The sequence below is a fragment of the Lobosporangium transversale genome, assembly GCF_002105155.1.
Source record: "Lobosporangium transversale strain NRRL 3116 chromosome Unknown BCR41scaffold_50, whole genome shotgun sequence".
Taxonomy (NCBI): Eukaryota; Fungi; Mortierellomycota; class Mortierellomycetes; order Mortierellales; family Mortierellaceae; genus Lobosporangium; species Lobosporangium transversale.
The window spans coordinates 18054-44537 of NW_019029028.1; the positions used below are offsets into that span (position 1 = coordinate 18054).

The 26484-nt window shown below is 43.0% G+C and overlaps 9 protein-coding genes across 9 annotated transcripts; 2 read left to right on the forward strand and 7 right to left on the reverse strand.

The window, feature by feature from the left end:
- Positions 1-425: 425 nt before the first annotated feature.
- Positions 426-1895, reverse strand: BCR41DRAFT_374394 (hypothetical protein; the record flags this gene model as incomplete). The annotated part of the gene is made up of 3 exons (XM_022026866.1): positions 426-835; positions 1010-1387; positions 1547-1895. 3 exons carry the CDS (start codon positions 1893-1895, stop codon positions 426-428), a joined length of 1137 nt encoding a protein of 378 aa, XP_021877059.1.
- A 1807-nt stretch (positions 1896-3702) lies between these two features.
- BCR41DRAFT_361675 (concanavalin A-like lectin/glucanase domain-containing protein) lies at positions 3703-6342 on the reverse strand. The gene is made up of 3 exons (XM_022025580.1): positions 5659-6342; positions 4831-5145; positions 3703-4570 (listed from the first exon to the last, which is right to left on the reverse strand). Exons 1-3 carry the CDS (start codon positions 6275-6277, stop codon positions 3792-3794), a joined length of 1713 nt encoding a protein of 570 aa, XP_021877060.1. The 5' UTR covers positions 6278-6342; the 3' UTR covers positions 3703-3791.
- A 2613-nt stretch (positions 6343-8955) lies between these two features.
- BCR41DRAFT_389532 (hypothetical protein) lies at positions 8956-10473 on the reverse strand (the record flags this gene model as incomplete). The annotated part of the gene is made up of 2 exons (XM_022028133.1): positions 8956-9272; positions 10044-10473. The coding sequence occupies 2 exons, from the start codon at positions 10471-10473 to the stop codon at positions 8971-8973; spliced, it is 732 nt and encodes a 243-aa protein (XP_021877061.1). The 3' UTR covers positions 8956-8970.
- Positions 10474-12708: 2235 nt separating this feature from the next.
- On the forward strand, positions 12709-13557 carry BCR41DRAFT_361678 (50S ribosomal protein L30e-like protein). The gene is made up of 2 exons (XM_022025581.1): positions 12709-12893; positions 13211-13557. Exons 1-2 carry the CDS (start codon positions 12739-12741, stop codon positions 13473-13475), a joined length of 420 nt encoding a protein of 139 aa, XP_021877062.1. The 5' UTR covers positions 12709-12738; the 3' UTR covers positions 13476-13557.
- A 1743-nt stretch (positions 13558-15300) lies between these two features.
- Positions 15301-17005, reverse strand: BCR41DRAFT_185022 (hypothetical protein). The gene has a single exon (XM_022019782.1). It carries the CDS (start codon positions 16868-16870, stop codon positions 15308-15310), a length of 1563 nt encoding a protein of 520 aa, XP_021877063.1. The 5' UTR covers positions 16871-17005; the 3' UTR covers positions 15301-15307.
- A 173-nt stretch (positions 17006-17178) lies between these two features.
- On the reverse strand, positions 17179-19123 carry BCR41DRAFT_361680 (hypothetical protein). Its single transcript, XM_022025582.1, has one exon. The coding sequence runs from the start codon at positions 18950-18952 to the stop codon at positions 17237-17239; it is 1716 nt and encodes a 571-aa protein (XP_021877064.1). The 5' UTR covers positions 18953-19123; the 3' UTR covers positions 17179-17236.
- Positions 19124-19619: 496 nt separating this feature from the next.
- On the reverse strand, positions 19620-21200 carry BCR41DRAFT_361682 (hypothetical protein). The gene has a single exon (XM_022025583.1). The coding sequence runs from the start codon at positions 21153-21155 to the stop codon at positions 19638-19640; it is 1518 nt and encodes a 505-aa protein (XP_021877065.1). The 5' UTR covers positions 21156-21200; the 3' UTR covers positions 19620-19637.
- Positions 21201-21560: 360 nt separating this feature from the next.
- On the reverse strand, positions 21561-23137 carry BCR41DRAFT_361683 (hypothetical protein). Its single transcript, XM_022025584.1, has one exon. The coding sequence runs from the start codon at positions 23056-23058 to the stop codon at positions 21586-21588; it is 1473 nt and encodes a 490-aa protein (XP_021877066.1). The 5' UTR covers positions 23059-23137; the 3' UTR covers positions 21561-21585.
- Positions 23138-23707: 570 nt separating this feature from the next.
- On the forward strand, positions 23708-26396 carry BCR41DRAFT_361684 (HSF-type DNA-binding-domain-containing protein). The gene is made up of 6 exons (XM_022025585.1): positions 23708-23769; positions 24029-24059; positions 24312-24710; positions 24803-24955; positions 25110-25462; positions 25601-26396. Exons 1-6 carry the CDS (start codon positions 23766-23768, stop codon positions 26347-26349), a joined length of 1689 nt encoding a protein of 562 aa, XP_021877067.1. The 5' UTR covers positions 23708-23765; the 3' UTR covers positions 26350-26396.
- The last annotated feature ends 88 nt before the right edge of the window (positions 26397-26484 follow it).

Sequence of the window (26484 nt, forward strand, 5' to 3'; positions counted from 1 at the left end):
CCTCTACATTTTGAAAGATTGTCAAAGTCAGACCATTCCCATAGACGTACCTTGATCTCTTCCCACTATTGCTTAAACTCTGGTGTTGTCTTTGTTTGCCTAAAGTGATCACTTTTATGAGTCTGATGTCAGGGGTAGCGTTAATATCCTGATGTTCATGAAGACATAGTTGGGAGAAGTGCTTGATAAATGGGTTTGCTTGTGATAAAAGGCTAGCATTGAAATGTTGGCCAGTCCTCGCGAGCACGCGTATGGCTGCAAATAGATCTTAAATGTCCGATAATTTGGGTGTACCTACAGTTGCAATTGAAACTGAAGACGCCACTGTCGTTGGTAGTAAGTGTTTTGACGACCATAGATGATAGTTTTAGAAAACTCTTCCTGAGCTGATGATACTTTATTCTCGCCTTCCTCTATATCGCCTTCTATCCAAAAAATACTACCTCTTCATTCTCTTCAATTCCACTCTTCTTATCTTCATTCTCATCTCCATCCTCCTTCTCTTCCTTCTTCTTCTTCTGGTTTTCTTCATGGCTTACACTTGAGACTGCGAGGATGGGTGTTGAACCTGCTAGCATGATTTCCCAAGCAGACTTAGGTAACCGTGCTTCTGCATCGGATGTCAGGCGGATCTTGGCCTTGATTTGGAAAAGCGATGCTGATTTTAGGCGTTTCTGCGTTTTCCTCGTATCATTGTTCTCATGCTCTATTTCAATCTCCCTTCCCTTATCCTCCTCGACATGTCTTCGCTTGACAGGGACTTTAGGTAATGATTGTGACGATGCGAAAGGCACCTTATTGAAAGAGGACCTTTTCTTGGATTGATCTGCTGGTACTATAGTAGCTTGCTTTAATGGTCCATTCAAAATAGGTTTAGACGTCACCTTGACATTGAGCCTGACTATATGACTTCCCCTACCTCCATTGGTCCAAGGTTGGAGGCCAGCGCCACGGTCCCTTCTCTGCTGATAGCCAGGGTGTCCATCATCATATGGATGGCTTTGCATACTGGGAACCCCTCTAATACCATCATTAGAACCACGTTCATCATCGCGGGTGCCATCATCACCATCATCATACCCTTCTTCGCCACTATTGACTTCCTCTTCCTCCTCTTCCCCTTCCTCTGCCTCTTCTTTCTCCTCTTCCCCTTCCTCTGCCTCTTCTTTCTCCTCTTCCTCTCCCTCTTCTTCTGTCTCTTCTTCTGTCTCCTTCTCTGTCTCCTCCTCTGTCTCCTCCTCTGTCTCCTTCTCTGTCTCTTCTTCTGTCTCTTCCTCTGTCTCTTCCTCTGTCTCTTCTTCTGTCTCTTCCTCTATCTCTTCTTCTGTTTCTTCCTCTATCTCTTCTTCTGTCTCTTCCTCTTCCTCCTTTTCTTCTTCCTTTCTACCTTGCACCACCATTATCTCCTTCCCTTCTTTCCTTTTCTCTTTCACATTCCAGGATGCAATTGACAATGGTGTTAGTGATGAAGAGGATGGTGATCTATGCAAACTTCGACACGCTCGCGATGGCGAGTCGTGTTGTGTATTCGCGTCACTCGATGTACCAGATAGCATTGTAGTAGAACCTATACTTAGACTCTGGCGGGAGTTGGTAGTGTCTGGATACATCTTCATAATCCGCGTCAGTTGATACAAACGATCATTGTCAGCGTGGTTCGAGCCCACAATCTCGTGCATTGCAGCGAAGAAGTGCCGATGTATGAAACCCGACGTTAGGACATCCAATTTGTATGCCCGATATATGCTATTGTATGCAGATCCCTCCACATACTGATTATAGGAATGTAAAAGCAGGGAGAATGGTGAGTATGTGAGAATCAAAGCATCATAAAGATTAAGTGCTCGCAGCATCTGTGCACTAAAACTCTTACTTTGATATCCTGTTCCGAGCATGGAGGAGCCTTAATGCTTCTGGACGTCTGTATATGAGTAACATGAGAAACCTTGCTGCCAGTGGATGGTTGTACTTCGTCAGTAGCCAAATATCCTTTGGCGTCCACAAATCGCCCCTTAAATTTTCCTCGAAGTTGGGCTTCATGGATCACTTCAAGTACCGGCGCCTGTTCCGGCCGTTGACCTTGACCGGCGTTTGTTGGTTCTGCACTGACGGCGGGCTCTGGTCCTGGCTCCATAATTTTGCGAATGATGGGCATACGCTCCTGATTCACTACGGATGAAGTGGGTGCTCCTTGTTCCAAAATGAGTAGTTGATTTGATGATGCTGGTGAGGATGATAGTGATAAAGATGTTTCTTGGGTCTTCAAAAGGAGACTTGGAGCACGCTTTTCATAAGAGATAGCTCTTTTTTTCGCAGGAGCGGAAATGGGAGTCGATTCGGGCAACTGACTAACCCCTTCTGTATCCTTGCACGCTTCCGAGCACGTATTTATAGCTGGGTAAGCTTTAGGGATAAGGTCGACTTTTGTTGGGGGAGGCGAAGTAGAAGAGGAAGAGATATTTAGGCCCATAGCTTTTTGCTGAGTAGAATTGCCTGCAGAACTAGATAGGCCAATAGTAGCTCTAGGTAGAGTAACGCCTGGCGCTTGCTTTTTTATAATATTCTTGTTATCCTTGCTAACCTTGCTTTCACCTCGGGTACCTCCAGGAAGACTCCATTCAGATGTCAACATTACGCGAGGGATTGGCGCTTCTTGTTCGTCCATGGATAAGACAAAGGGGTTCACTAGAGAAGCCCTTGATATATGTAAGCAACCCTCGTCCGTTCGACGGGGTATCATCCATCCGTACTGTCTACGCTGAAGCCGGCTGATCTGTTTGTTTAGAGCCTGGCGAGAGCCCAAGATACTATTGTGCAATGATGGGCGTGCTATCCCCTCAATGGGGGTAACTTGCCGTCTGGTTGGATACGTCTGCTTTTTGGGGGACGCTTCAGGGGTCACTGGTGAGGTTTCCAGCCTTGAATGGTCACTAAGCGGAGGAGAAGAAGTTGAGGGCGTCTTAGTCTGATTTCCATTTTTATTTTCGAGTGCAATGCTGGCAACATTAGCATTAGTTCTCTTGGAAGAGTTGAGTAAGGCGGCGGATGACGTGGGTGCGATAATTTTTTCATGACGAGAAGAAGAATTCAAGGACGAATTGAGCTTGGAACTGAGATGATTGATGTTTAGAGGGGTAAGTACCCGTGAAGCACCTAAACCAACAAAGTCGTCAAATAATGATTATCATTATTCTTTATTTTTATGTGTGAGTCTGCTTTATATTTTGGTATCATGAAGAACTTGCCTGATTCTGACGACTCCATTGGTCGTTATACTCAGATAGCGTAAGGGAAGAACGTAAGAGGGTATATGACAACCTTTGCAGGATAAGTGGTGCTGCAAGGTTGATAAGAAGATAAGGTTAGAGACAAACGCAATAATTAAGGATGAGATAGTGTACGTGTTTGTATTGTACAAGTGAAAAAATAGGAAGAGAGAAGAGAAAGACAACAGAAGAAGGATTTCCTTAAAATCTTTAGATGGAAGGTCAAGGATGTGAATGTTAGAGATAATGATCAACAAGGTTCGCTGATGATGTCCAAGTGATGGGTATGGGTATGATTGTATGTATTTAGCAGATATGTATAGGTGTGGTACTGTGAATATCCGCGTTTCAATAAGACAGGATGAAAATGACCAGTCCTCATGTCCGTTAAAGGATCCACAGTGCTAGTTTTACCAATTTGGTTTGGTCCACACCTATGCGCCTACGCTTTTTATTTAAGAAATTTATTGATGTTGTTACATGATCAAAAGAACAGGGGCTGCTACAAATTTATCACTCGTTCTTCTACCGCCTCGTCCCACTACCACTTGCTATACTGTTTGTAGTCCCGCTTCGACCACGACCCACGGGTCTAGATATTGTCTCCGCTATGAGAGCAGTCGTCTCATCATCGCTTTCAGATCCTTGAGCCCCCAATACTCCAGGGTTAGTACGATTGCCACCTATTACACTCGAATAATGTGGAGGAAGTGCATGACCATTCGTCGGCACAGACATGTTTGAAAGCGAAATATGCTGCTGAGTGACTGATGCTATAACCTTCTTTCCATATTCTGAGCCGCCACCACTCTCTCCGGCATCATCATCATCAATTTGCACCAAAACCCCGGCGGCCTCGATCCTCGCTCTTGATTGACTCGACTGCAAGTTAGGTCGTCTCATAGGTGGTGTGGGCGACATAGTAGATCCTGCTTCTAACAAAATAGACCCTCGTTCGCTACCATACGCCGGTGGGGGAATCAATGATCCATTGGCAGGTGCTAGTCCCCATTTCTTCACATTAGCTTCCACAAATACAAAGCCTGACTGGCCCAGGTTGACATGTAAAATGCATGGCCCAGTGGCACCGACGGTTGGGAACAAGTTAAATTTTAAGCCTGTGTATGCGTCTTCCAGTCGTTTGCCATTTCTCGTGAAAAAGATAGTTCCGGTCCTTGGGCGGTAACCACAACCAATGACATCGCCTTCGAAATAGATGGGTCCATACGGGTGTCCACTGAATGGTGAGTTGCAGTATTTTTGACCATCCTTCGAAAAATAGGCCACCGAGTGACGAGTCCATCCTATTTCATGGAACCAAGTCAATTACAATTAGTACTATTAGACAAATAAACAAAAAAAAGTCCATGCACTCCCGCTCTGCTAAAAATGTCACACACGAACCCATGAACAACAGACAAAAAAAGGAGTAAGGATACAAAGTGCATAAATGCTCTCATGCTGTGACACTACAACCTGCATCTCGCTCTCCTCCACCTGTGCTCTTCTAATTTTTTTTTGTAATTTGATCCCTCCACATTTTTCAAAATAAAAAGTGACTTACCAGGTAGTCTAATGTTAGGATATGGTTTGGTAGAAACGCCAACAGATACAACTGTATCTGGACTCTTTTCGAACATCTTGACTTCCCAGTAATAAACCTCCTGTTGCTTTGGCATGGGCAAATTGGTTTGGACTGATGCTTCCAACTGGTTCATTGGTGGGAATGAGAGCTCTGTCCTGTCATGAACTTGAACTCTATGGTTGTCGTATGGAGCCTCAAACTCCCAAGCAGAAACGCCTTTTTCCTGAATTGATAAGTGTTGTGAGAGCGAGATGTCAGTCGGAACACTAAGGGGTGGATGGGCCGCTTGGAAGGCTATGGTAATAGATGTTATGTCATGGTCATCATAGATTGAGAGCAACTGATTAGGAATTATGGTCTTATGTGCCCAATGCATTGGTGTTCATAGTTCTGTACACATTTTTTAAAAAAAAAAAATCTCCTGTCAACGTCTTTGTCAATTCGAATGATACAATCAATGCCATCAAGAACAGCAAAAGGAGTGGCAATGTCTGACAAATTGATAGCTCTTATTTCAAAACTGATCCAGACAAGTGCAAGGCGAATTCCCTTCAGGCGCACAAAAGGTCTCCGTGCCTGCTGAACTGAGAAAAGTCGGAAAGTAAAAAGTGAAGCAAGCGAGAGGTGGTGTCCCAAATTTTGTTTTCAAGGCTTTGACTCGACATTTGCTCTTAGAGCCTGCTTGCGAAATGAATGCAGTCTTCATGCATGCTCTCAGCAATGATGTCCATGAATTCAATTCAGTACATTGCCAAAAATAGAGGAGCTGCGTTTTTTTTTTTTTTTTTTTTTTTTTTTTTCCCTTACCTCTGCTGGAGTCATATGCCTGTCGTTGTGCTTCTGTCATGAGCGCCCACCGCTCGTCATTCTCATTTAGCTCTTGGTTTGGGTCAGGTTCGTCTTCAGAAGGCACCTGGTGAGGACCATGACCAGGATATCTGGATGTTCCTCCATTTGAACTACGCCCGCCATGTCCTTGACTCCTGTGTCCTGCACCGTGACCATCACTACTACTTGACAGAGACAGCCAGCCAGTCCTTTGACCACAAGACCGAATAATGGACACGAGAGAGATCAAAAGCGCAGCCGAAAGTACAACAATTAACAGCCAAGTGATATCTTCCCCGCCTTTAGGAGGATCATTAGGATCGTCAGAAGAGAAGAGCGAAGGTATTGAAGATAAAGGAGCGGGCTTTGGTGGTGAGATGTCGGAGATAGACAAAAGCTGTGATGAGGGGGGTGCAGATATTGAATCAAGGTATGAAGGCGGTCGTTCTAGATGACGCTGCTGTTGCTGCTGCTGCCTCTGAAAAACCTCTAAACTATCGAACCTGCGTTGCCAAGGGCCAAGGATGCTTTGAGCATCGTCCAGTTGTGAATGTTCTTGTTGTTGCTGGAGTGCTCGTCGCACTGGCGTAGGAGACATTGAGAATGAGGATCTTTAATATTATACAGGTTATACAGCGAACAAAAAAAAAAAAATGGAAAGAATGGAAAGAACAAAACCAAAGTGCAAACAAAGCAGAACAGAAAGTCAATGAATGGAAAAGTGAATGAAATGAAATGAAATGAAATGAAATGAAATGAAATGAAATGAAATGAAATGAAACGAAGAAATAAAGAATGAAATAAAGAATGAAATAAAGAATGAAATAAAGAATGAAATAAAGAAAGAAAGAATGAATGAATGAATAAAGTAAGGGGGAAACGGAAGCGGGAGCAATTTGCTCTGTTGGCCTTTTTTTTTTGTTCTTGTGACAAAGTCGCAGTAACAACTGACAGTGTTAAAGGAGAGAGACTGAAAAAGGTGAAGAAAAAGATCAATAGGGGAAGAGGGAAGAAAGAGAATCAACAACGAGTGTCGATAAGAAGAAGAATAGAAAAGGATTTGGACAGGAAGAAAGACAGAAGCGAAAGGATAGAGAGGCAATTAAGTAAACCTGGGACGATGTCAAGGCCCATCATGAAACAAATGTATGATGATGTGTTCTACATTTGTCCAATGAACAGTCCTTGTACATAATTGGGGATATAGGGACATGAGGATATGGTAATGGTATTGCATGCATTGTACAGGACGAATCCCCATCGTCCTGTCCTGTCCTGTCCTGAACTTCTTCCCCTTATTTTGTTTTCTTGAGATCCCTGCAGTAAACAATACATACTTGATGGTATAATCCCCAATCATTCCTCAAGAATCCAGAACCAGAAGATACAAATCAAACGGGGTACCAATGCGTTTTGATATCGATCATATCATGTTTCTTGTACACAGACATTAGTGCACAGCAAAAAAAAGTCCATCCAGTTAAATATGCGCACAGAGAAGAAGTATATTTTGTTTGGCTTGTCACCTCGCCCCAAACTTGCCTGCCCCTCTTTCTACCAATTGATCCTCCGATCATGTTGAGAAGACGGTCGGCAACGATACTGTACTCAGCATCCCTAACCCTTCAGGAGTCCCATTGGTGTCTCGCAACAAGCCTTTCTCCGTTATAAATTCTTCGAGCTGATCAACTCGAATTGATCCATTTAATACGTAGCCGTCTTTGCTGTGGGCCTTGCAGTTGAAACTTGCTCTTCTGATGCACTTGAGGTGCCTTCGCATTCCTTTTAGTGACATCAAAATTGTCTTGTCTTTAAATCCACGCCTTCCCTTGTGTTCCTCGTGTTCCTTGATGGACTTGCCCACAGGTGAGAGCAATTGCGTTACAAGGTACCCTGCCTCTCTAGCCATGAGTCAGTTCGTCATATCTGCTAGGGACGGATCGTAACCCTTCGACCTGCCTTCCGTATTCCAACTCTCGATTTCTCGCATTAGGTCCTTGATTTTCCAAAAAAAAAAAAATTGCAAGTAGTTCACCCTTTGAGAATGAGACGAAAGGTTGTTGCATTGAGGTGAAGGGAATCATTTTACGGCTGTTTTTGGTGAGTCGATTCAGGTGGACAAAGTTTTCGATGGCAGAAATGTCCTCCTGAATATTGATGTCTACACCAGGCAACAGGCCCTTGTCTCACTGACGCTGAAGCTGCCAAGAAAAAGAGTCCTGTTAGTGTCACTTATAAAATATAAGGCAGATTCACAACAGATTCATGACACAAAATAGCCACAACAAATTCAATACCTTTTTAAAGAGCTCCTTACAGCCACATTTATACATGCGCTTCAGTTCGACGAAAGCTGAAGTGAAACTGATCGCAGTAGGGCATTCGCAGGATATGGTATTTCCTTTTTAATTGGTCTCCTATCGACCTTGCCTATTATGCCCAGCTCCCACAGCCTTTGGAGAAACCCCTTGATCATGGTGGCATTGGTTTTTTTTAGCCCTTTCGATAAGATCTTTTCCGCTATAAAGACAAAGCATCAACATAGTAATGAAAGCACATTGCTGGGTATCAGCGTCTTCGTCATCGTCTTGAGTCAATGCCACTTCTTCCTCATCCTCCTCCTCCTCCTCTTCTTGGCTCATCTCACTCATTTCTATGCGCTTGCAAATACAATCAAGGATCTTCTCCGTCATCTTTATCAATGGCATAAGAAGAAAATAATCACTCCAAAAACTGACCTAGAATTTCCTGCCAAGATCGCTTGGTGTTCGCAGCGAGAAGGACGGCTTCATCAAGACATCTTTTCATCTCAAGTGATAACTGAGCCTCTTTCAAGGCCCCCTTAACGTTCACAGCAACGGTCCCAACGTTGAGGGTTGCAATAAAGTGCTCCCAACTCATTGTACGGGCTAGATCTCCTCTACCCATCTCGTCTATGTCCTTCTTTCTCTGCCTCCCCTCCTCCTTCTCAGGTTGGAGTACTGGTTTCTCTAGTAGAGCATTGTACTCCTTCCATACGTACTGCTTCATGGCGTCAGGAGCCTGGTGTTCAGTTTACGAGCACGATGCTTGATGGTATATCGAGGTCGGTACCGAGAACTTTGTTGGGACTCCTCCTCTATGTCCCGTGGGGTATGATGATCAACAGTCTTGTGTCTATTGAAGGAGCTGCGTTTCTGAGCCATGCCTTGTGCCAGCTCGCTATGTGTTGTAGACGGATGAAGACTAATAGGTGTTCAAGCCATAAAAAGAAAAAATATATATATAGTATATTACCTCTTTTGGTGTCTCCTACGCCTTTGCTCCCATCCTTCTTGGTAGTATATCTGTCAGGAATGGAGGCGTATTCACGCTGAAAGCTTTCATGGGGAATGGGAGGCGGGGCAGATCCCTCAGAAGATGGGCCGGCGATACAGATGAAGCAGATCCATTATCAAAACCCTTCTCAATATCCTTCAAGGCGCTGTTTAAAGGCATAGGTGTCTGTTTATGATCAACAAATACGGTCAGTGGAAGTTGAAAGTCTGCTTCATGGACATTTCTGAGCTGGACTTTGTCATCGGACAGATACCACCGCAAGATCGAATTGATACCTAATACAAAATAATTAAATAATATATCATGCGGTAACCTTTTGACCACTTACAACTACAGGCCAGATTCAAAAAAATTATCAACACCATGTTTGATGAAGGAATGACTCTTCCGTCGTTTTGGTTTCTCATACTCAGCAGTGAATAGCACTGCAGGGAATTTTGAAGTGAGGGGAAGAGTAGGAAGCAAAAGGTAGGATGGGAGTGATAATCGCCATGCAGTCCTTCAAGTTGACCATATAGCGTGGTTACAAGCTACAACAATGCCAGCCAATGAAAAAAAAATAACCGAATTGGAAGTTTGCTAATTTAACTGCTCATAATAAATAATACTGATGATGATAATAATGATAATAGTAATAGACTAATAATAATGATGATGATGGCGATGATGGCGATGATGGCGATAATAATGACAAATCATAATAGAAAATAAAAAAATAAAAAAAAAAATACATCCAATTAATCTCTTGGTGATTCCGAAATTGGTCGGTAGTCCGAGCGATGGAATGTTTCTGCTGTAGTCATTGTTCGACACTACACCAATTGGTGTGAGTTTGGTCCTAGGTCCTTTAGCACATCTTGGATGTCGTAGACGAGGAATCACTCTGTCGAGGTTGGCCTTCAGATGGCCTTTATACTTTTGTATATAGACATGTTGCTGTCCCTTGATACAACAATGTCACCAGGCTGGCAATCGAGTGCAATCTTCACGTCAGCTTCGGTCGGGCAGAGTGCAATGGTTCAGTTTCTGCTTGTGATATAACTCACAGTCCTTTCGCTCCTCCAAACCCCAGTAAAAGGACTTCCTTAAATCCTTGTCGATGGTCATGAAGTGCTGTTTACGCACCCGTTGGTTTCCCTCAACACGTCCCTTCAGGTTGATAATAGCTTTCTCGGCGACGCTCATGGCTTTTGCGCGACCATCCTCACAATGAACTAGAGTCTTAATCCTTTCGATGGGGGATAGGTCGTCCAAGTAGAGAACCGGCTCTTGAGGACTTCCAAACTTTTCAATTTGCTTTCCGAGAATTAAATGTGCGGTAGCCAAGTTACGATGAGATGAATAGATGTTACGGATAAGAGCGAAGAAGGTGCCGAGCACATCAACGCGGTATACATTCAAGGCGAGAAGCTCGGTGGATGCATATCTGACGATAGGGGTGTATCTTTTTTTTAGTAAGAAAAGGCCAAAGGTCATCGATCTCCATGTTGCAGGGATGTTGGTAATAGGAATGTGTTAGTGGTGAGAAGATGACTTTGATGAGAGTGTAAGGACAAGTGAAGGTTAGAGCAGCCTTTAACAGTAATCAGTAACTTGAATATTTTTTATTGCAATCAATTTTATTAACATGTATCATTGATCGAACGAGTCGAGCAAACCAAACAGAGCAATAATCTATCCGCTACTTGCGACAGATGGTCTACCAATATTTCTTGTACATGTGTTTTTGATATGCGTCCTACTGAGCGTGCCAGTAATACCTTGCACTAAACAAACAAAGAAGCTTTTTTGATGCATTGACAACGACGTTACACCAACTCAAATAATGCATTAAAAAGCATTGTCTCTGTCCCTTGATTCCATTGCTGTGTGCTAGTTTGTGATTATGCCCACAATAGAGTCTCCAGCCAACATAGATTGCTTTTTGTTCCCGCTTCAAGATGTCAAAGTTTATGGTGGACTACTCTGCGACACAGAGTGATGCTATTCAGGAAGTGTTCTCCTCCACATCAATTTACTTCTGTCACTTCCATGTACAGAAGTTGTGGGAAGGTCGCATGAGGGATGAATTCAAGGTAGGGTATACCATGTTTATACTTCATCAAGGTATCTTGACGCGACAACATCTTAACGCGCCGTCATACCCCATAGGAGCAATACTGGCAGCATATACCCGCTTTACTTAAAGAAATGCGCACTGCAGGATCTGATAACAGAGTAGATGATTTATGGGAAAGAATCCAGGGACAATTTTATGACCCTAGTAATCACAGAATCAAAACCTTTCTTAACTATATGGAAAAGAACTAGCTTACGAAAGAAAAGAGACCAAGATGGGTGCTTTTTGTGAGGGAGGAAAGTTAAATGGCGGTTATAAATGATTACTTTAATGAATCCCAGTTCCTGACACTCTAATTCATTTAATAGGATTACCAGCACGTAGACACAAACAACCTTCTGGTGTCTTAGTTCAAGGCCTTGAGGGTACATGAGCTGGGAGGGAAGCGCGATTTACGAATTGATTTCCTAATCTACAAGTTGCAGGGATCTATTGACCAGGACTTCAGGACACAGTATTCCAAAGTCAAGAATGGAATACAGCCTGCGACGCTTTCACAGTACGACCAAGAAAGACTGCCGAGAGCAACGGCAGTAAATTCTGCGGACACAAGGATCATAGTATGCGAAAAGCTGATCGAAAGAGAGGTATGTGTCGGAGATTGACAATTTCATAAGGGTAATTGTATATGGAGAGGTTCTAATCGTTCTTTCATTCCTTACACTTCGTGGTAAAGTCATCCGAAGAATCTGGAGTAGAGTACTTCGTTGCTGCGGGCGTAAAGCGAGATCTCCTTCAGTCATGTTCATGCCCCGACTATGTCCGACAGGAGATCCCTTGCTAGCACATGTATTTGGTGTCAAGGGTCTACGACGGCCTCGATGTTCAATATGTCGCTGTCCCTTCGTGCATTGAACATCAGGTGAACATCAGGACAAGCACTTAGAGGCCTCCTCTTGAGAACTTTATCTCATCAGCTTTATTAAGAGTGAATAAACTGTGCGAAAAGACGAGAAGAGCAACAAATCAGCTGACTTCTTTGTTTTTGGGCCAAGATTGTGCGACTCCCAAAAATTTGTGACGTTTCTTTCAGTGGACAAAATTTTTTTTTTTTTAGTATAAAAGAAAGGATGTGCTCATGTTTTGGTTTGCTTCCTTCACTTTGTGTCTGTAAGTTTTGTGCCTGCTTGGTTTATATGAAACATGTAATACCTAGTATGCATGTATGAATAGGATCATCCGCCCTCCGAACCAAACACGGATACAGCTGATGAAGCAACTAAAAAAAAAAAAAAAAAAAAAAAAAAAAGCACGCCAACTGCTATCATTGTCATTATTTATGCATCGAAGATAGATCAAGATCATGTGGAGCATACAATGAAATCAAAAAAGATCGATCTTGGATCCAACTCGACAAACAGCTGCTCAAAGACCTTCAGTTCCGTTTCTCCTCGATTTTACCCTCTCTTCCCTTCTTTTCTCCTAATGAATCTATTTTCAAAAAAAAAAAAAAAAAAAAAAAAAAAAAAAAAGCGATCTTTCTCCTCGTTTATGATCATGCCCTTTTTGGCGATCAATCTTTGATCGCGTTTGATTAACTTTTTTTTTTTTTTTTTTTTTTACTCCTAATCTTTGGTATCTGATTGGAATAGTTTTACCTCCCTCACAACATATAATCAATCATGTCTGATGCTCCTATTGAAGTCGAGGTCGCCGCCGACACCACCTCTCGCGGTCAGATGTCTGTTGAGGAGGCTCTCCAGGACGTTTTGAAGCGTGCCCTTGTTCATGATGGGCTTGCTCGCGGTCTCCGTGAGTGCGCCAAGGCTCTTGACAGGTAATGGACAATTGCTATTTCTCAACGGCTCAATCCTCCCTCTTGTTTATATTTCCTACCTTTTCCTTCCTAAGCATTCATCATTAAGCCTTTTTTTTTTTTTTGAAAAAAAAAAAAAAAAAAAAAAAAAAAGGGTTCCGAGAACCAATTTTACTTTGCAATTGGATTTTGATGACTGACCCGCATCACTCTACGTATTATTTTCCTTCATTCTTTTTTTTTTTCCCTTCAACATCGCATTATCGTTGTGTGTTTATGCCTTATCTCTTTGTTTCTGTTGTCACCAATGAACAAATGGGAATGTTGTGTATCAACAGACGCCAGGCCCACATGGCTGTCCTCGTTGAGACCTGCACTGAGAAGGAATATATCAAGCTCGTTGAGGCCCTCTGCGCTGAGCACAACATCAACTTGATTAAGGTCTCTGATGCCAAGAAACTCGGAGAGTGGGCTGGTCTCTGCAAGATTGATCGTGAGGGCAATGCCCGCAAGGTCGTTGGCTGCTCCTGCGTCGTTGTCAAGGACTTTGGTGAGGAGTCCGAGGCCATGAACGTTCTCCTCGAGTACTTCAAGACCCGCTAAAGAAAAAGAGTTTTTATTTTTTATTTTTGAGTAGCTGTCCTTCCTCTAAAAAAAAGCAAATACAGACTCTTGTTTTAAATTACTTTATTATTTTTTGGAGCGATGATGCGTTATTCAATTGTTGATCAATATTGATTACGTGCACAAAGACATGAGACAGCAGTATGGAGATGTATTCCGAGAGAATGAAAAGGAAATTCTATGCTAGTTATATACAGTGTTAAAATATAAGGTCCAGTGGCCCTTGACTTGATGGATCTCTCTGCATGATGGCCAGTCAATGTGTGCGTGGATCAATGATCAAGACATATCACTTGTTGATAAGCATATAAGGTCTTTCTTTATTCGTATTCTCGCCTTTATCAAAAGCTGCTCTTTCTGCCTTTCTTTAGCTCTACCTGCACACATCCATCATGGATTCAGTCTCTTACAATCAAGACGCAATTGACAACGCGTCTGCTTCTTTATCTTCCACTTCTCCTTTCCTTTCTACTCTTCCACGAATCTTCTCTAATCATTACTTCCAGCATACCCTCCAGACAGACTCTCAACCCCCTCCTTCATTGTCCGTATCCCAGATATCACTCGCGAGTGGGTCTTAGCCAATGTTTTGCCCCAGTATCTTTCCTCCTATGTGCTTCGTGTTCTCAACTCACTTCTCTATGTCCGGTGCTTGTCCAACACTTGCCGTCAGAGTCGATTGGCGCAATATGAACAGGAAACTTTGGTTGAACGCATCTCCAGCCTGAATATCACTCTTACTTCACAACGTTCAAGCAACGATCAGCTGGCTTTTACTTCTTCAAGACTTCATTGTCTTATTCATGGCGATGATACCAACATTGATGAGGACATGTGGCGCCTTTACAAACTCTATAGAGACTTGTACAAGTATGAAAACCATTTGGAGGAAGAACAGAGTATGTCGTCGATTCATGAAATCCGTGCGCCTTTTCCACAAGCTGAACCACAGCTACAGCTGATGTTGAAGGACAACAAAGCGTATCTGCAGTCCAAACCTGAGGTCAAGCCCTTTGACAAATACCGTACAGTGTCAGATGATCAGGTGGGGCCGCCTGTGCCCATTTTGGCTCCATGGTCTTATACTATTCCACAGTATCGTACTTCATTCAACCGATCTTCAACATTGACGATGGAAGAGTGTCAGCAGCTGACTAGTAATTTGATTTTGAATAATCAAAACCTTTGTTGGTCAAGTAAGGCAGGAGCTCCTTCTGCTACAGATACGACTTGCTCGTCTATGAATCTGCCGGACATATGCGGCTTAAATATTCGTGATTAAAGTGGCTCAAGGCGCACAAAGAAGTAAAGCCAAAAAAGAAAAAACGCATTTTCTTTATTATCACTGTCATGGGGGCTATATCATAGTTGATCCAGGGTTCCTTCAAACGTGAATCTCCCTTCTTTAACTGACAAATTTGGATATTGATATATTAACAGATCCAGATGCAAAAGCATGTTTTAAAAGTCAATCCACTATCCCAATGAAAATACTAAATACCAATATAAATGTGTCGACCGAGAATATCGTGTTTAGAATGGATGGCGATTGTAACACCAGTCAATGTTGTATGCACGACACAAACTTGGGGGTTGCACAAACACTCCTTCACAAAGTTCTTGTTGCCAAAAAAAAAAAAAAAAAAAAAAAAAGGCCTATGAAGACAAACAAAATTAATATGAATATGAAACGGCATTGTCAAGCGCTAAATCCCTTCAATTATGGCACCATTACTTTGTCTAAATTGCGTAAGCTGTAGCCTGTTTTTTTTTTTTTTTTTTTTTTTTTTTTTTCTTTTTTTTCGGTGTTACTACAACTCCCAAATCTTATATCCTAGCCAGACTTTGTTGAGCTTTTCAAACTTCAATAGATGTGTTGCTACTCTGTCCACGATGGGATTGACTGCCTCAGTTTCGTTGTTAAATCCGTTTACTATATTATTATCTTTATCCTTTCCATTGTCTCCATCCGTCAAAAACACTTGTACAGTCTCAAAAACTTCAGCAGCGCCGTCTGAATCCTTAGTTGGTTTAGCATCGATTTTTTTACTAGTAGCTTGTCTCTGTTCTTCATTCCGTCTTTGTCTCCGTCTGGTATAAGCCCCTCGAGACCACTTGCGGATCGTTGCCATGATGAGTTCTTTAGTATCAAGTCCCTTGATTCGAATACGGAGTTGGACCAGGTCGTTACATGCCCATGGAAAAGAATCAATCATGTCCATATCCATCTCATGCCCTGGAAGATCTACAAAGGTCAAAAGAGCGCATCTTGAGAAGATCAAGTGAATCATCCATGCATCTGCAAATGTGTCTCGCACGGGAATCACCTGATCCGCATAGTAACTCCAGTCTCTAATATCAGGATTGTTGGCTCGAACAATCGTCAATGTACTTTTGTGCAAGAGAAGACCCAAGATTCCGGAAGCCGATAGTTTTTCGTAACTAAGGCAAATAAACTCGATGCTCTTAAATGCTTTAGCGAGTAAATCATGCACCATAGAACCAGCGGCCTGCATTGTGGATAGCTCCTTGACGCTTGAGTTGTATTTTTTGAGAGTATTTTTGATGGATTCGGCTGCGGAATCCTCCAGTCGGATGTCAGGCATCCACAAGTCCCAGTATTGCAGATTCGGGAAATGAGCGAGTAGTGGAACAACTGCATTATCGCTATCTGACGACGAACCAGGATCTGGACTGAAAACCCGTTGGTAAGAGGCAAAGAGGTAGGTGACGCCTTTATGCTGATATAGTTCCTCTCGACCGACTCCATCACCATGAAAAGTGCATGATCGAATGTCAATGTCTGTCAGATTTGGACATCGTGAGAGCAAAGTCGAAAGCGCTTTTCGGGTCATCGAAAGATATTGAATTCGAAGTTCAGTGAGCTTTGGCATACAATCTGGGTCAGGTGAGACAAATATATCCTCTAGTGCAAAGTCTGGATGCGATGTAACGGATTGGCCCATCCTGATGTCCAGTCTAAATAAGGAACGCAAGTTCCTTTGGATGAGTTGAAACGCCTGCCGCTGACAGTTACGCTTGGGTTTGATTCGGATAACGAGTTGTTCAATATTTTGAATGCTGGGATCCCTAAAGAGTTCAAATTCTGACCGTTTTCGGATGGTTCTGACAATACGAATGTATTGTCCATTCTTAGCAATGATGTTTGACGGTAGTTCTGAAAATCGAGGCTGATTATCGAGGTCAATTGTGTTCCATATCCTAGGAGTGAACTCAGTACTCCATGCTTTTGAAACCTGGCTGCAAGCAATCATACTCCTCAGGTCAAGAGCTTGGTGGATTAGGGTTCTGATATCGGCCCGCAAATCTACAGGGGTTGAGGTGATGGTTGTGGTGGCAGAAACGACTTGCATTGTTTGGTGATGTAGAGTTTCTGTGCCTGTGAGTGAAAGTACGATGTTGTCTTAACGTCACTCTCCGTGGAAGGAAGAAAGTTGGGAGGATGGAAGAGGAAAAAGATGAAGCAAGGAAAAAAGCAAGGAAAGGAAAGAAGGGAAAAAAAAAGAGAGGGGCAAGTAAAAAGAGTTTTTTGTCGGTGCACCCCTTGTCTCATTGCCACCACAGGCATATACACTCACATGCACACATAGGCTGTGTTATTCACATCAAAACAATGAGCATAATTAATGTTTAAATGAAAACCTTCGTCTACTGGGAGCTACTGGAGGACATTTTTAAATGTTTTATTCGTATTTTACTGGGAGGTGCATCGTCCTTTTTTATACAGTCCAGACTTTGTAGCCCAGCCACACCGTCGTAAGCTTTTCAAACTGCAGCAAGTGGTCTGCAACTTTGTGTACAAGGGGGTGATCGTCATCAGACACCTCCACCTCGCTGTTTTCATTGTCTGCTGCGCCATCTCTCCCATCTTCCTCTGTTGCTTGCTGTGGTTGTTCCCCTTGCTCTGGTTGCTCTCCTTGTGCCCCTTGCTCCACTTGCGCCCCCTGCCCTTCTTGCTCTGCTTGGGCCACCTGTTCTCCTTGTTCTCCTTGCTCCACTTGCCCATCTGCTGGCATGTTCGCGGCCATTTGTTCTACTGCCACATTTCCTGCTGGTACTTCAATTGTTACCGGTACTTCGACTGCTACTGGTGCTTCAACTGCTACTGGTGCTTCAACTGCTGCTGGTACTTCAACTGTTGCTGTTTCGACCTTGGCTGGCTCAGATTCTGTCCTCTCTTCCGATGCTGGTAATCCATATCGTCTTGACTGAACCCCTCGAGCCCATCTCTTGATGGTGGCCATAATCAACCCCTGTGTGTTGAGACCGTGGAAACGAACACGGAGTTCCTTGAGATCCTTACAGGCCCAGGGGAAATGTTCGATCCTATTCATCCTCACCTCATGCTCCGGGAAATCCAAAACAGTTAATTGAGGGCTTGACATAACAAGGTGAACCATCCATCCTTCAGTAAAGCGCTCGCGTGACTCGGGCACTGTATCTGCGTGATAGCTCCAACCGTCGTCTGTAGGGGCGTATGTACGGAGCGTCTTTAGTGTTGCCCTATTGGTTAGAATGCCCAAGACTACAGAAGCATCGATTGTCTTGTATTGGAAACAAATAGACGACAGATTCTCGGAGCCATCTGCTAAAAGCTCATGGGTAATCGAGCTGGCAGAGTCATCCACATACATCTCCTTAAGTTTTGGGCAATACTCTCGAATCTTGGCTTGAATGGTCGCTGGTGTTGGGTTATCCAGGTTGTTCTTGCTGCTCCAGGTTTCCCAGAACGTAAGATTGGGGAATTGTGCCAACAGTGGGGTAACTTCTTTACCATTGTCGGGATCAAAGACCTGCTCAACTGATGCAAATAAGCGCGTCACACCTTCATGCTTATACGGCTCTCCTTCGGTTTTGGTCGTCACCACACACTTTCGAATGTCAAGATCCTTGAGATCAGGACAGCGTGAAAGGACAGTAGAAAGAGCATCTTGCGTGATCGTTAGGTGCGCAAGCTTAAGTTTATTAAGCTTCAAGGTTGTCGTAGAGCCAGCTGGGAAGAGTGCATCTGCAACATCAAACGAGTCAGGAATATCGCGACTGGAATTGCCACTAAGCTCAAGGCTGGTGAGAGTATCAATGTTTCTCTGCAGGATCTCTGATAGGAGGTTCACGAAACCTGATTTAGTTTTCAATTGGAGGCTCAAGTTTTCCAGCTTCGTAATGCTAGGATCCCTAAATAGATCGAGGTCTGATCGTTTCCTGATACTAGCAATGCTACGAATAAGATGTCCGTTCTTTGCAACCGTATCTGAGTCCAACTCCTTGAACTTTTGCTGGTCTTTGAGATCAATTTTTCGCCAGATCTGTTCACTAAACATGCGGTTCCATTCTTTTGAGACTTGACTGCAGGCAACCATACTGTTCCACGCGAGGAATCGGCAGAGATGGGTTCTGATGTCAGGATAATCAAAAGGGTTCCTAATTGTGGTCATGGTGCTAATATGTAACAAAGAAATATAAAAAGTGAGAATTCTTGTGGATGTGAGTGTATTAAAGCGAAATGAGTAGAAAGGAAGGAAAGAAGGAAGGAAGGAGAGGGAGGAAGGGAGAAAGGGAGGAAAGAGTATATAATAAAAACATCTTTCCCACTCCCCTTTTCCTTCCTGTTGTTCCACAAACAGATGAAAGCAAGCATCGCCCTTCCTGCTTTTGCCACCGTACAGTTTGCCCTGCCCAGATGTTGTTCAGTCACAAGCAAAGACCAACTGCTCCGCCCGCATTGGTTAAAAAAGAAAATCCCGCTTCTATACCATTGTCGTGACAGGAAGTCTTATGTTACCCAGTGTTCTCAACACATGTCACTGGAACCCCAGGATCTCATAAAATCAATGTAATTGTCACTGGTAGCCAGTTGGGAACACAAGCCTATTCCAGAGAAAATTTCAAGGCCAACTCCTGAAGCAAGATGCTTTACCATGTAAATGCAAAGGAAAATGTTCATGAGTGATGCCATAATGCATTCAAGTGACTAGGGCTACTGCTTTTTGTTTGTTTTAAAATCCCGCGGAGACACAACTATTTTACAGCATGACATGATGTGTTACAAAGTAACAAAGAAAAAAAAGCTTCGCCTCCGATTCCGTCATTCACAAGGGTATTTACATTCAGCCTTTATTATTACTGCAAGGTCCAGAGCTTATAACCAAGCCATACTGTGGTCAAGTTTTCAAATTTCAGCAGATGTGCGGCCATCTTGTCTACAATTGGGTTGGCTATCTCTGTCTCTGTCTCCTCCGTAGTCGTCTTGCCCTCGTCTTCAGCTAGGATGGTCGCAACAGAATTGTCCTCACTCTTCTGGTCTGCCGCAGTTGCGGTTACAGTTGCGACTGTAGATGCCGCAGTCTCATGCTTGGCTTCAGTTTCCTTCGTAATACCCCCGATTTTTGACGCTTCATTACTTGCATTTGCCCTCCGCCTTGCATAACATCCGCGGCCCCATTTCTTGATCGTGGCCAAGATCAGCTCCTTGGTATCTAACCCTTTCACACGAACTCTAACATCCTTTATGTCCTTACAGGCCCATGGAAAATGCTGGACGTGGTCCAGGTCCATCTCATGTGACGGCAGCTTGATGCATTTCACGGCACTACACTTGGACAATATTAAATGAATCATCCATTTATCTGGGGTCTTGTCCTCTATTTGAAAAACATCATCTACGCAATAGTCCCAGTCACCAGCCCTCGGGTCATATGTGCGAAGTTCCTCTAAAGTCGCCTTGTGTTGTATAATGCCCATGATGACACTTGGTGTGATTGCTACAATTTCCACGCATAGCAAGGTCGGCTTTTCGATTGCCTTCGTGAGGAGGGTCTGAGTGCTGGCGCTTGATATGTCGTTAAGAAAATACCTCCTAACGTCTGGGCAGTACTTCGTGATAGTGGATTTGATGAGCTCTGCGTTCTCAATGGTATGGGGGCTGCTAGGGTTCCAAATGTCCCAGCTCAGAAGTTTTGGGAAATGTACTAACAGCGGCTCTGTGGACAACTCAGGGTCAGGTTTAAAGACCTGCGCTGATGTCGATAGAAGCCACGATAGCTCCATGTGCTGGAAGAACGCCTTCCCATCACCATCGCCAAGAATGCTGCAGTCTTGAAGGTCCAGCTCCTTGAGGGCAGGGCAGAGTGAGAGCACAGTCGAGAACGATGCTCGTGACATGGATAGATGTTCTATGGTCATCTCAACAATTTTAGATGGTTCGTTGGCTGTACTCTTTGGAGTCAAGGCGTCTGCCAGGTCAAATGGTGTTCGCTGTTTATTAGGTTTTTCGCCAGTAATGCTCAGTTTGGTGAGGCTGCAAAGGTTTTGTCGAATGAGCTCAATGACCTGGCGACAAAACCCATCCTTGTTCTTGAGCCGAACGGTCAGGTTATCCAAGTTCTTGATACTGGGGTCCATAAATAAATCGAGTTCTGATCGCTTTTTGATGTTTTTGACAACTTTGATATGATGTCCATGTTTTGCAATGATCCGGGGGTCAAGGTCCTTGAATCTCGGCTGGAGTTCGAGATCAACTCCATACCATACATATTGTGTAAAGTCGCTGTTCCATGCCTTGGACACCTGGCTGCAAGCAACCATACTATTGATGCTGAGCGCCTTAGCGACTAAAATCCTGATATCAGCTCGATCCATGTAATTGAGAAATAAAAAGGCAGGTATGGAAAGATTGAGGGAGAATGTTTGCCGAAAAAAAAAAAAAAAAAAAAAAAAAAAGGAGAAGAAAAAAAAAAGTGGTTGTGTATGTGTGAGCGATCAAGTGTTTTTTGGGGCAAAGGGGCGGGAGGGCATGAATAGATGGAAGAGGAGAACACCCGAAGAAGGCACTGCCACGGGAAAATAAAATAAAATAAAACAAGAATACAGAACTTATTCCTTTTTCCTTGGCAACACAACGGCTTATTGTTGTGATTGCTCTGCAATCATCCGTTATTATTGACTGCGCCAAACATTCGCCTGGCATCTGTCAGGAAAAAGTTCAAGTCATATTGTTAACATGGTGCGCAGTAGTTTGCTGTGATGGTTCTACAGACAGAAAAGGCCTTAGTTACTGATGGTCTTATTTTTATTCGGTTTGCTTTGGAGGATCATTGGTCCATTTGACAGACCAGACCTTGTATCCAAGCCATACTTTGGTTAGATCATTAAATTGCAACAGGTGAGTGGTAACTTTGTTTACAATCGACAACTTCTGGGCATCAGTAGTTTCGATTTGGTAATCTATACTGGATAAGTCTGAAAGAATATGTTTTCTAGTCGTTGCATATAAGGTCCGCTGCTTTTCGTTATATCCACGAGCCCACAGTTTGATCACTGCCATGATTAGCTCTTTGGTGTCGAGGCCTATGATACGGATACGGAGCTCTTTGAGACCTTTGCATGCCCATGGAAAAAGATGAACTATACTCATATCCAATTCATGCTCGGGAAGGTCCACTATTGTGAGGTTAGAGCATTTTGACAATAGAAGTTGTATAATCCATCTCTCCTGTAAGGCATCATACACAGGAATCACTCGGTCGGCGTCAGGGCTCCAACCGACAGTAGATGGATCGTACGTCTGTAATCTTTTTAGCGTAGACTTATGACGAAGAACTGCCAGTATCATGGAAGGCGAGAGAAATTGGTAATACAGCCAAAACAGCGAGAGTTGACTAACAGTGTTGATTAACAGATCCTTGACTAAAGATTCAAGTGTGTCGCTGAGAGAGAATTCCGTGAGATGCGGACAATGTTCCATAAGCTTAATTTTGATGTCTGAAGAGGTTGGGTTGTCTAATGTTGATGTAGTATCACTCCATGTGTCCAGAAAGGTGATGTTGGGGAAATGCACAATAAGTGGAGGTGGAGAGGGGGAGGATGGGCATGATGAGTTTTGACCAGCAGGAGAAAAGATTTGTTCAATCGGCGAAATAAGGGATTTTACACGTTGATGTCGGAAGAGTGGTTTATCTGAGTCTCCAGGTAGAAAACTGCACCTACGAATGTTCACTTCTTCGAGGAGTGGACATGTTGCAAGAAAGGACGAGAAAGAAGCTCGTGGCATGGACAAATCTCTCATATAGATTTCTGTAAGCCTTGAGGTATAAGGCTCAGACAATGGAGTCATTGCCTCTGCCAATGCAAACTCTTTTGGGTCGCCTTGAACATGACGAAGGATTTCCAGTCTAGTAAGGGAGTGGCTATTTTGAGATAGGAGCCGTCTAGCCTGTTGGCAATAGCCATCCTCGGGCTTTATACATATAGTGATGTGCTCCAAGTTGCTGACACAGGAATCCTCAAGGAGGTTGAGCTCTGATCTTTTGTAGATATTCTTTATAACTCGGATATGACGCCCATTCTTTGAAATGGTTCTCGAATCCAGATCCTTGAATCGAAGTTGGGCAACGAGATCAACTGTGCGCCAAACATGTGGTGTGAACTCTTCGCTCCATGCTTTGGATACCTGAGTGCAGGCAATCAGACTGAGCATATCAAGACGAGTGTTGATAAACTTGCTGACTTTGGACATTTTAATCTGGCCTATTTCTAAGGACATGTTATGAAGATGGAAGAAGGAGGATGGGAGGAGGGTGTGGAAATATAGAATGAACAGATGTTGTAAGAAGACGAAGAAGAGGAGAAGAGGCAAGAAGGTTTCTTCTTGCAGTTCAATTTGTTCAAACAAGTGCCCTGACCAAGTGGCGCAGCAAACCACTAATATCCAACCGGAACGTTGTCGCTCAATCAAAAAAAAAAGTAACACATTATCATACACTCTTTTAACATGCCAGACATTCTCCATTGTCCGGGTATCAGGTCTCTGAATAATGAATTGATCAAGTGCCAATCTCAATAGTTGTATGCACGTGGGCTTTATTTCCTGAAATCCAATTATTTTCCTCTATTTCCTTTCCTTTTTTTTTTTTTTTTTTTTTTAATCGCTCATTTCATCTGTTTTGCATTCAAGCGCCAGCTTTTTTTTTAAACTTGTATTTAGCATCATCCATTCAATCCATCACTTTCGTTTTTCTCTTTCTTTTTTATTTTCTATTCTGTTTTAGCCTAGCTTTAACTTTTTATTAATATTATAAGTCAAGTTGTGTATGGCATAGCACCATCTTGTGGTCTAAATTTTTGAATGTCGAACTCACTTCCAGGGTCTTTCAAACGCAATTTTTTTTTTTTTTTTTTTTTTTTTCTTGTACCTTTTCTCCTTTGCTCAGCAATTACCATCAGCCAACCGTGCAAACCTGAATAGTGTTTATGTGTATGGTCATCGGTCTTTTATTTGTTGATTGATTGTTTGATTAGCTTAATTAGCTTGATTAAATCCACTCTTGCGCCTGTTTTGTTTTGTCATCCTTTACTCCGTAATTTGAATTTTTTTTTTTTTTTTTTTTTTTTTTTTTTTAGCTCTTGCGCCCCTTTGGTACATCGCTCTTTTGTCTTTGCTCACTTTTTTTTTTTTTTATTCACACCCTCTTTTTTTTCTTTTTTCTTTTTTCTTTTTTCTTTTTCCTTCAAAGCATCTAAAGCACAGATTGATATAGAAAACAGGTGTGTAGGAAACAAAGATTATCTTGCAACAAAATACATTTGAAAGAAATTGACAATGGACCACCATACGCATCATCAACGCTACATCATCTCATTTGTCAAAACGCTACGCTTAAAGTTTCATTACTTTGTCAACAATAGTGAACACGACTGTCGTTATTGTTGCGTTGCGCGCGCATGCTTGTGTCATTTATTAACTGTGTCTACTACCTTTTTATTATTACTCAATTCCATTTCTTGTTGTCTCTTTAGTTTCATTGACGGCAACCCAAAAAGTCAGCAGGGACATTATAGATACACGGAGTTCAGTATGAACCAGCAACGAGAGCTACTTTCGCAGATGCAACAACATCAGCAACAACAGTTACAACAGCAACAACAGCAGCAACAACAACTACAACAGCAACAGCAACAACATGTTCAGCATCTGCAGCTCCAAGGGCAACCACTTCCTCAACCTCGTCAACCAGGAGGCGTTAGAGCTAATAGTGGAAACCAGATTCCTTATCCTTTGCAGACAACCAACAGTTCTCCATCATCTTCTTCCGTATCTGGTTCCCAGCCCTCATCGCCCAATGGCTCCATGACTTCATTGCAGCCCCCATCACCAGCCAAGGCAAATACCAACACATTTGTCCACAAGTTGCACAAGTAAGGATTAAATAAAATAAATACCGTCTTTATTTTTTATGTGGAATGATGACCTTTAATTTCCTTTTTTTTTTTTTTCCTGCATCTTACAGCATGGTGGTCGACAAGCAGTATCAGCACTTGATCGCGTGGAATTACACAGGGACATCGTTTATCGTCTGCAACATTATGGAATTCTCCAGAGATGTCTTACCCAAACACTTCAAGCACAATAACTTTTCCAGTTTTGTGAGACAGCTCAATATGTACGATATTGCTCCAACTTAGTCTTTGTTTATTATTAATGATACTAATGAATGGGTGTCTGACTCTGTGACGTTAAATGGTTTAGTTCGATCTATGAAGCTAAATTGTATTCGCCTCTTGTACTTTGTCATTAAAATACTAATTATTCTGCAGGTACGGCTTTCACAAAGTCAACAAGTCACCTCGAGGGCATCGCACACTCGCAGAAAATCAAATTTGGGAATTTTCACACCAAAAGTTCTTGAGGGGAAGACAGGATCTGCTGGATGATATTAAGCGTAAGGCTATGGAATCAGATTCAATGAGGAGAGACGGAGGTGATTTGCCTGCACATATGGCAATGATTCAGGCATCGCAAGCAGAGTTGCTTCAGCATGTGAATCAGTTGCAGGAGAACTTTGGAGAAGTCGTACGGGAGTTAGCAGAAACTCGTCGCAAGCAGCAGGCTCAGCAGCAATTACTAAAGAGTTTACTGGATTATATCCAAAGAACTTCAGGAGGACAACGTGAGTTTTTTTTATCTCTGTTATTTTGCGGTCCTCTTCTCCTTTGCTTTTGCCTGACTAATCTCACATCTCATACGCGTCTGTATGATCTGTGAATGTTTTTTTTTCTCTTTAAAATAACGGTCCTATTTCTAATAGCGCTACCACCAGAGCTCACATTTGAGCACTATGAAGTCAAACCAGAGCCAGAAAGGCCGCCTATCTATATCACAGCCCCTGAAAATTCGACTCAACAGATGTATCAAAACATGATGTTCAATACCATTGGTGGCAACAATGACGGATCAGCACAGGGTCCTCGTCGACCTCAGTCTCCGTTAACTATCCAGACATCTATGGGCGGAGGTACACCTCAGTCGCCACAGAATGCACCATTATCACCTCACCACTCACCTTTGTCCCCACATCAGTCACCCAACTCGCCTTTGTCGCCTTCATTTTCGATGCAGAACCTAGGCCTGGGCATGAACGGAGGTAGTACTAATAGTAGTAATAGTTCTGGGATTCTTAGTGTCAATGATTCGAATCAGGTCAACAATGCTTCCAGGAACAACCCGAATCAGCGGACACCGTCCATTAACGCGCAGATCCCATCTTTTTACACCACAGCTACAGGGCTACTACCACATGCGCCACAGTCTCCAAACACTCTGACAGCTTATACAAGCGCAGTAAATACTCCTCTGCCGCCCAGTCCCTCCCCAGGATCACCCATGGCGTCGATGATCTCGGATAACGATATGGAGTCAAGTTCATCTTTGTACTGTCCTAGTCCTGGGGGACCTAATACTGGCCTTAACAATCGAGGGAGCGAGTATGCTGGCAGTGAATACGCTGGAAGCGAGTATGGTGGCGATGATGGAAGCCACTTCTTTATGTCGGCATAAGGGAACAAAACAAACAAACAAACAAACAAGAAAGATATCAATAACACTAAAACACTAGATGTTCGTGATTTGCTTTTTTTTTTACTCTTTGTTCTTTATTCTCTCTACATCTAATGCCTTTCCATTGCGACTATA

Bases quoted from the DNA above. Each gene is read 5' to 3' on its own strand.
- BCR41DRAFT_361680 (XM_022025582.1), bottom strand. From the start codon at position 18,952: ATGACCACAATTAGGAACCCTTTTGATTATCCTGACATCAGAACCCAT.
- BCR41DRAFT_361684 (XM_022025585.1), top strand. The intron at 24,711-24,802 runs GTAAGGATTAAA...TGCATCTTACAG, and splicing joins TTTGTCCACAAGTTGCACAA to CATGGTGGTCGACAAGCAGT. The intron at 25,463-25,600 runs GTGAGTTTTTTT...TATTTCTAATAG, and splicing joins AAGAACTTCAGGAGGACAAC to CGCTACCACCAGAGCTCACA.
- BCR41DRAFT_361682 (XM_022025583.1), bottom strand. From the start codon at position 21,155: ATGGATCGAGCTGATATCAGGATTTTAGTCGCTAAGGCGCTCAGCATC.
- BCR41DRAFT_185022 (XM_022019782.1), bottom strand. From the start codon at position 16,870: ATGCAAGTCGTTTCTGCCACCACAACCATCACCTCAACCCCTGTAGAT.
- BCR41DRAFT_361675 (XM_022025580.1), bottom strand. From the start codon at position 6,277: ATGTCTCCTACGCCAGTGCGACGAGCACTCCAGCAACAACAAGAACAT. The intron at 5,146-5,658 runs GTAAGGGAAAAA...CTATTACCATAG, and splicing joins GGCATATGACTCCAGCAGAG to CCTTCCAAGCGGCCCATCCA. The intron at 4,571-4,830 runs GTAAGTCACTTT...TCCATGAAATAG, and splicing joins TCCTAACATTAGACTACCTG to GATGGACTCGTCACTCGGTG.
- BCR41DRAFT_361683 (XM_022025584.1), bottom strand. From the start codon at position 23,058: ATGTCCTTAGAAATAGGCCAGATTAAAATGTCCAAAGTCAGCAAGTTT.
- BCR41DRAFT_361678 (XM_022025581.1), top strand. From the start codon at position 12,739: ATGTCTGATGCTCCTATTGAAGTCGAGGTCGCCGCCGACACCACCTCT. The intron at 12,894-13,210 runs GTAATGGACAAT...GTGTATCAACAG, and splicing joins TGCGCCAAGGCTCTTGACAG to ACGCCAGGCCCACATGGCTG.